This window comes from Sapajus apella, unplaced genomic scaffold, assembly GCF_009761245.1.
Source record: "Sapajus apella isolate SASKATOON/1434 unplaced genomic scaffold, GSC_monkey_1.0 scaffold2, whole genome shotgun sequence".
NCBI classification, from domain to species: Eukaryota; Metazoa; Chordata; class Mammalia; order Primates; family Cebidae; genus Sapajus; species Sapajus apella.
Genome location: NW_022436942.1, coordinates 7,413,600 through 7,422,734, shown reverse-complemented (window position 1 = coordinate 7,422,734; position 9,135 = coordinate 7,413,600). Strand labels below are relative to the sequence as shown.

The window sequence follows — 9,135 nt, the reverse complement described above, 5'->3', positions numbered from 1 at the left end:
AGTTTTTCTGCATTATAGTACACTTGAGAGAGGATTTTAAAGTTAATTGCCTGGATTGAATCAATCCTGGTTCTGTTACTTAGCGGCTATTACCCGTGTGCCTCATGTCTGTTTCCTCATCTGTAAAATGAGGATACAAATACTTCAAAACAGTGGTTGTCATGAGTGATTGTCCTCACCCCCTCCAAGGAGACATTTGTCAAGGTCTGCAGACACGTCTGGCTACACCTTGTGGGCAGAGCTGTGTGACTGGCATCAATTGGGTAAATGAGGGACACTGATCCTACAATGTGCAATGCAACCCCCACTACACAGAAACACCCAGCCCAAAATGTCAACAGTGTTGAGGTTAAGAAACACTACCTTATAGGATAGTTGGGATGATTTAGTTAAGTTACTTGGAATAGGAAAGGCTACCTCAATGTTAGCTACCATGATGACCAAGCTATGTGCTAAGAGTTACATGATTTTCTCATTTAAACAACCCATACTAAAGAGGTATTGCTATCATCACTGTTTTATACGTGAGGAAATTGAGAATTAGGAATGATTAAGTAGTCAACTTGACCAAGATCACAGTTAATCAATGATAAGGCCAGCACTCAAGTCCAGGTTTATGACACCAAAGCCCATGTTTTAAACACTACCTAAATTTACCCCTACATACGACATGTAAATTGGGAGCTCTTTGTTAAAGGAAGTCTACCTAAGTACCCTGTGAATTCAGGTTGTGCTATCTCCAAGTAGCCTGAATCTGAATAATCCAAACCAAACTTTCATTTGGCTTCATTAAATAGAACTAACTCTAACAAAGTTTCCATTTTAGGGGTTCTTCCTTTTAAAATGGGCTTCCTGGTAAATGTCATATACATTGACATCCATTACAACTTCTTCAATTATTACCTTAAAATGATAATCATATTCTCAGGACAACAACAGCTACAAAATTGTGGCACATGTTGCAATAAATAATTTTTGTGCCATCCAGAGGGAGGAGTGTAGGTGACGTTGGAGTTTAGGGACATTTATGATCTGTGGTAAGAATGACTTGACAGATTGACTGAAAACTTTCAGGAATCATTAAGGAAGGAATCCCAGAAATAGAAGCACACTGCAATAGTTAATTTTATTTGTTCAAGAACTCATATTGCAAGCATTAAACCAAGCATAGGCTTTGACTCTGTGAGCCCAAATTCACATATTGAAGAAGATCAGAGCAAACTGCGATTCATGTACATGGATGAAAACTAAAGGCTCAGAGTTAATCACATTGTAGTTTTTAAACTTCTACAGCCTAGGGCTCAGTAGTCACAGGTCTTTTAGGTCCTTCTGGATGTCCCACAGGGTATCTGCACTTTTCTTGAGCTGAGCAACCTCATCATCCTTGAGCTTCTGGTTGATAACGCTGGTTAATCCCCGGGCATTGAGGATACACGGAAGGCTCAGGAAGACTTCATTCTCGATGCCATACATCCCCTGCCAGAACAACAAAGCACTGAGATTAAGACACAGATCCACATGTAAAAATGATCAAAGACAGGAGGCTCAGGTGGGAGGATTGTTTGAGCCCAGGAGTTAGAAGCTTCAGTGAGCTATGATCGTGGCACTGCTCTCCAGCCTGGGTGACAGAGCAAGACCTCAACTCTTAAAGGGGGTACAAAAGAGAATAATTAAAGGTCCTATGCTTCAACAGAAAGACTTGTAGGAAATTTGATAGGCACAAACTCATTCTCTAATCTGATTTTCATCACATACAGGTCCACATTTCCCCAATATTTACGTTTCGAGTTAGGTTTTATAGATACAATATGCAAACATACACTATGAGCTTTAAGTTGCTTAAAGACTTTGAGTTAAGAAAGAAATTTCAGAAAGTGGTAGCCAATCTACAAGGTCCTAGGTAGTAATTAGAGACCATTAAAAGCAAGATTCTTGGACCACCTAAGAATTGCTAAAAAACAAAAGCAAAAACAACAACAACAACAACAACAAAGCAATTTCCAAAACATTTTACCAGTTTGTGTGGGTAATTTATTCAAAGGGTCATTTAACTATACAACTAATCAAATTATATAATTATATTAAACATACTTTAATATGTTTTTTACCTTTTAACTTCAAAAATTTGGTACATACACAAAAGTAGACAGAATAAACAAATTCCTATATATGTACCCTAAGACTCAGTAATTACCCAATTTTTGACACACTTGATTTACACTGACTTGTAGAAAATGAGTCAGTTGTCTTACAAAACATTTTAATATAATTTTAGATTTGTTTGAAAAATAATTTCTACCTGTTTTATGCATTTGCTCCATAGCTTTTGAATTAAACTGTATTTGCTAAGACATCAAGTGCTCTATGAAAGGCAATCTAGAGTTTCGTATATCAACTTTAAATGAAACTCTACTACACTTATTCAGATGATCAATACTTTAAGAATGTACTAAGTAAAGAATCAGTTAATATTTAATTTGCAAAATTATACAAAGAAAAATGACAACATCTATTGAATGTCTTAGAGTCTGTAAGTTATTGCCTTTGTTGACCAAGACTTCTGCTAGAAAATGATAACGGTTTACATAAAACCTTCAGAAACAGAAATAACTGTGAACTATGATGTTATCTGGTCTGAGCCTCTTGAAATGAATCTTTTTCTAGAATACACTGCTGGAAATCATATTATGCTTTGTAGTAGTTTGTCTTACCTTTACCATTGTTGATACGGGATGAATCCTGGATAGATTTTTCAACATGGATTCAATAAGATCAGCCACACTTAATCCAATAGCCCAGTTGGTATATCCTTTTAGCTTGATGACTTCATAGGCACTTAAAAAAATTACAAAGACATCAATGAAATAAGACTCAATCATTACTGAAACCAGACCACCTGAGTTTGACTCCTGTCTTGTGACTAATTATAATCTTGGGCAAATTATCTAAACTTTCTTGCCTTAGTCTTCCCTTCTTTAAACTAGGATATGAATGGTAACTATTTCATGTTTGTTATGAGTGTTAAATGAGTTAATATATATGTAACATGCTTATAACTTTAAGCACTACATGGTAAATATTATATAAATGTTTGATAACATTAGTTTATTATATAAGATTTATACAATAAAGTCACTGTTGTAAAAATATACATTTTCCAATCAATGTAACTTATTTGTAAACATATTTCCAAACACACAAAATCAGGAAACAATGAAAGTAAAAGGACAAAATATATCTCAATTGTGAGGTCACACTTGCCACTGTCACCTAACATATTATAATCAACTAATAAAAATGATGACAATATCTTGCCTAGCAATTTTTTCAACACGAATTGTAGCTCTCAAAACCCACAGAGGCCCTGGTACTTGAGAAGTAGCAGGAATAACTCTAGCTGAGTATCAGAAAATTAGGATTTAATGCAAATGACACCTGAGTAGAAGACCTTAGACCAGTTACATTATCTGGGTAAGCCATAGTGTTCTCATTTGTAAAATAAAGGGTTATGTTAATTGAAATTATAAAGAACTTTTCAACTTTTTTAAGGCTTTTTTTTTTCTCCACATGCGGGTCAGATTCCTGAAAAACAATTACTAAAACTGAACTAAACAAAATGATTCTATATTTGAGACATCAGTTAGTCTTGTTATTAAAACTTAAACACTGTTAGCAATCAGCCAGCAAGTTTATTTATTTTGGGCAATTATGAAACCAAGTGTCTAAGTTTACCTTTCTAAATAAATCAATCTTATTTGTTGAGAGGAGGTAATTTGAAGACTCTTCTCACTTGTTAATTGCACATTTTGCTCCTGTTACCTCTACAACAGACTTAATCCAGAGAGAAAATATTTACTTTCCCTAGGGAGACTGGTATAGCAAGTGTGACCAGTGTAAAAGTCTTATCAGCTTCAAAAGGTAACAGCTGGATAATTACATTAAGAGTTTAAGCAGATAGCCATAGAAAATGTTTATAATTTTATTTAAGTAAAGATGAAATTAATCATCTAAAATCATGCTCCCTTTCACTCACCTTTCAACCACCATCTTATGAACTTCCTTCCAATTTTCACTATCATTGTCAGTTCCCATTTCTGGATTCAATTCCTGAAGAGAAACACCTGCCACATTCACACCACTCCACACAGCCACTGTTAAAAAAGAACATTGCAGATATTTCTGACATTATTCTTAAAACTCTTTTCTTCTTTTAGTGCAATTTCACCTCTGATGCAAGTTACTGAATACCATCTGGAACTGCTCCAAGAAGTGACTCTCCAGTATAGTTCCCCACAAAAGGCTGACATTTGCCTTCAAATAGCAACATTCAGTAATTTTAGTGCAAAGCAGAATTGCTGTGTCATAGTTACAGAGAAAATAAAATTCTTTGCCTCTCTCTAGGTGTGTGAAATCACAAGAGATTCTAGTTGGGAACTATGCTAAACTTTTGGTTTGAGGAATTTTTTACTTTTCTCCCCCATATTTTTCTAATATATGCTTCTTTATTCTAGAGTAAAGAAAAAAAATCCTAGAATAAGACCCAAATAAAGTATAATTATGAAAGTGCAGTAAAAATTATAAATAAGGGTCTACTTATTTTAAGGGTGAAGAGTGTCAGAAAGAACTACACAAAACAGGCCTCTGAATTGGGCCTTGAAACCTAAATTACATATTCCTTAGAGACCTTTGGAGAACATTGTTCCTTCTCCTCCAAAGGTTTCCAAGGAGAACACTAGGTTTGGGATAGAATCTAGTGTGGCTGAAACAGATATGAAGGACAAAGCTGTTTATAGCCAGATAAGATCCCCTTTTAGTTCACAACTTCTGGCAAGTCAGGGTAATTGGACATTTTCACAATTTTTGATGAAAAGTATGAAATATGCATAATCATGTCTAGTGAGCATGGTTTAATTATCTTTCATTTTACATATACAATATAGATAAACATGAAAATTTTAAAGATGTTTTGGGAAAAATAACAAAGTCATAACAGAAAAGAACATTGGACAGGAATCAGAAGACATGATTCTAGCTGTAGTTATGTCACCAGCCAACTAAAAGATCTTCAATAGCTACTTCACCTACTTTATCTTATTTTTTTCTCACTAAAATTAAAGTCGTGAACTAGGGGACATGTAATATCACTTCTCATCTATAGATCTAGAAATGTATAATTATAACTAGCACTTGCTGAACTTTTACTGTACACCTGACATTGTACTAAGTACTTTTTATATAGTACATAGGTGGTATAATTATCTTTATTTTTTAGATGAGGAAACAGGTTCAGAGAAATTAAGAACTCTCGTTAGTCACATTATCTTGTTAAGATGGGAGAGCCGAGCCTAAAATTATGGAGTTGACTAGCTAAAAAACTTCCCATGTTCAAGTTAACCTGATCAAGAGAGACACATAGGACCATTACAATTTAACCGCACAAAAATTCAGACAAGTCCTTGGAGGTAAAAGAATTCTTGCATAGGCAGGGAGGGGTGGCTCACACCTGTAATCTCAGCACTTTGGGAGGCTGAGGCAGATGGATCACTTGAGGTCAGAAGTTTGAGACCAGCCTGGCCAACATGATGAAACCTTGTCTATACTAAATACACAAAAAATTAGCTGGGTGTGGTAGTGTGTGCCTGTAATCCCAGCTACTCAGGAGGCTGAGGCATGACAATTGCTTGAACCTGAGAGGCAGACGTTGCAATGAGCTGAGATCACACCACTGCATTCCAGCCTGGGTAACAAGAGCAAAATTCTGTCCCCCCGACCCCCATCCCCAAAAAAGAATTCTTGAATAAAGTGTTATGATGTGTCAGAAAAAAAGGTCAGCATTATTGTACTAAAAAGCACAAATAAATTATACTAGAATTTCAAGAACAACTTCTTACAACACCAAGATAAACCCTTTACTAAAATTGCATTTCAAACTCCCGCTGAATTCAAAAGAAGATTTATATTTTGACCTTATTGGGAGAAAATAATCCTTTACATATGTGGCAGAAATAAATTTAGTCAAATAAAACATTTATAATATAGTTTTTAATTGTCTCACCATGAAGCACTAAAAACAGTGTAATGTGATTTTAATGTTGCTCTTTCTAGAATTACTGATTTATGTACAATTATTTACTTCGATTTAAGTCCCTAAAGAAAATATTTAGTTTTATCATACAATCTCTTACTAAACAATTGAGTCATAATTAATAGTTTATTAAAAGTAAGATTTCATTTCAGGTAAGGATTACTTTACATTATAGAAGAGTAGACATAATTCATTCCACCTTCAACAAACACAATGGATGTAATTGCTCTGTCTACTGAAAAGTCCTAGAAGCAAAAATATACCAGTAGCACAAGCACACCTATGCCCTGATCTTGGTTTCTAATTACCATTGCTTGCTAAAAGCAAGCAGGCTCATTAAGAAAACAGCTGATTCTAGTGCTGGGCAGGGAAAACTTCAAAACGAGGCTGGTGCCACTTATTGTGAAGGAAGTGCTCAAAAAATGATGGGACAAGTAACAAAAGACATGAGTCAGTTTGAAAAGCCTGTAACTTGTCAAACTGGGATAACTTGAGGGTTACAAATAATAGTGACAGAATATCTGGGGCATGAGATAAAAATCTGAGGCCACATTGATATCAACAAATGAATAAAGAAAGAAGAAAAAGTTCTGACTTACAGTACAATGCAACTAACAAATATAGAATAAGTGATGGAATTAGTAGATCATGTTTGACAACTATCATGGTAATCGATTATTTAACCACAAATCACTAATAGATGCTAAACTTGGCAGAGAAAATCTGATGACGAATCAGACATTTTCCTCGACAGTATCAAAACATCTTCCCACAAATCACTTAAGGAAAAGTAATAACTTCACACAGAGTAACCTAGCAAAATACAACCTTGACTCACTTATCACAGTTATTCTCATTAGTTTTTGGCCACACTGACATCATATGCCTTTGGATGTGATGCCATGAGAAAGCTATAGGGTCATTTCTGTGGTGTTTGTACCAAAAGTACACAGCTCAACCTAATGATAAGGAAACAATCAGCAAACCTAAATTGATGGGCATTCTACCAAATAACTCACCTGACTTTTGAAAAACGTCAAGATCATGAGACACAAAGATAGACTGAGAAATTGTTCAGAATGAAGGAGGCTAAGGAGATACAATAGATGTAATGTGTGAACTTAGAATGGATTCTGAATTAGGAAAAAAGCCTTAGAGGAAACTACTGAGAAAGTTGGTGAAATGTGAATTAAGGGACTGCGGATTAGATAATACTCTATCAGTGTTACATTCCCCGACTTTGATAAGTGTACTGTGATTATGAAAAAGAAAATCTTAGTTTTGAGGAAATACATAGTAAAGAACTTATGGAGAAAAGTGTAAGAGAACTGATTTATGCTTAATTCATCGGGGTAAAAATAAATGATAGATAGAAAGACAGAGGAATAAATGATAAAGTAAATTGGAATAGAAAAGTAACTTATTTTTGCAACTATTCTGAAGTACATCAAAGTCTATAAAATTTGAAATAAAACAAAAAATTCAAAATGGCAAAACCAGTATCGTAGGTATTTTTTTTGTTGTTTTACCACTTGAGTCGCCATGTTCCCCCAAAATCCATCCATGGCAGCTGCTGGGATGAATGCCAAGTTTTTCAGCCATAAGGTAGCGAAATCTTGCAGAATCCAGATTACATCCACTTCCAATCACACGGTGTTTGGGTAATCCACTCAGTTTCCAGGTAACATATGTAAGAATGTCCACTAAAAATTTTGGAAATAATATATGTAAGTAAACCAAAGCCAGCTTCAACTGTTATGCAGCTTGGGGTGCCCAGGCTTCCCTTTCCCCACTTCCCCATGTCCCAAATGAAAGAAATGTGACCAGAAAGATGTAAATACTAACTTTTCATAGTTAGAGATAACAGGAATGAGAGAGATAAAAAGAAACTTTTAAGCCTTATATGAAGATAGTGAGACAAGAAAAATGCAACACTCTTTTACATTTGCATTATTATGTGAAACAAGAATACATAAGAACCTTGCAGATTAACTTAAAGTTGAAAAAAATGAAACAAGCTGAATCAGATTGTCACTTAAGTTTCCCCCAATTTTAACATTCCATAATTATGATTGTCATCATAAACAAAGAAATCTTTGATTACTAATGTACCTAATCCTGCTACTATAAATTTTTCTGGGCATGAGATACATTTCAGTAAACAATTATGATAATACATAGTATTAAAAATTTCTATTTAATAAAAGAACATCTATGCTCCTAAGAACCTTTGCTCCAGTGTAGCATATAGCCTTGAAACTACAGAGAAAAAACTTTTGCTGTTCCAGACAGGATCACAGCACTTGCAGGCTAAGCTGTAAAAAGTAAAAACTGTGCACACAAAGAAGGTGAAGAGCTGAAAGTTAATCCAGCAGCCTCCACCCCCACACTCATCTGTAGACAATGGCTGAGATAATTCAAGGACATTTGGTACAGGATAATTTTTCCTTGCCAACTTTGATTCAGCGGAAGTGACTCCCTGGAAAATCCAGCTGTGAAGCTGTATCCAGAAAGTTGCATAATCATTTAGCGATGCCTGACTGAGGCACAGGATGCATTAACTCACTATATGCTAGCTGCTTGTCATTCCTGTTCTACATCTACCTGGCAAACATATATATGTATGAGAAGTTTTATATCTAAGACTGAACCATTTCACAAACTCCAATCTGGGTTTGCAGAGAGTAAAAATATGGAAATAACTTCTGATCTTGCTGGCTCCCAATATTCAAGATGCTGTGGGCCGGGCGCGGTGGCTCAAGCCTGTAATCCCAGCACTTTGGGAGGCCGAGGTGGGTGGATCACGAGGTCAAGAGATCGAGACCATCCTGGTCAACATGGTGAAACCCCGTCTCTACTAAAATTACAAAAAATTAGCTGGGCATGGTGGCGTGTGCCTGTAATCCCAGCTACTCAGGAGGCTGAGGCAGGAGAATTGCCTGAACCCAGGAGGCGGAGGTTGCGGTGGGCCGAGATCGCGCCATTGCACTCCAGCCTGGGTAACAAGAGCGAAACTCCATCTCAAAAAAAAAAATAAATAAATAAATAAA

General features: G+C 35.6%; 1 protein-coding gene across 1 annotated transcript in view; it reads right to left on the bottom strand.

The window, feature by feature from the left end:
- Positions 1–1,107: 1,107 nt before the first annotated feature.
- LDHB (lactate dehydrogenase B) overlaps positions 1,108–9,135 on the bottom strand; it is a 23,060-nt gene continuing 15,032 nt past the window's right edge. The window contains exons 5-8 of the mRNA XM_032287645.1: positions 7,615–7,788; positions 4,034–4,151; positions 2,712–2,835; positions 1,108–1,476 (exon numbers count right to left, since the gene is read on the bottom strand). Of these exons, the coding sequence (XP_032143536.1) occupies positions 1,309–1,476; positions 2,712–2,835; positions 4,034–4,151; positions 7,615–7,788 (584 nt within the window). The 3' untranslated portion in view covers positions 1,108–1,308. The remainder of the gene's footprint in view (positions 1,477–2,711; positions 2,836–4,033; positions 4,152–7,614; positions 7,789–9,135) is intronic.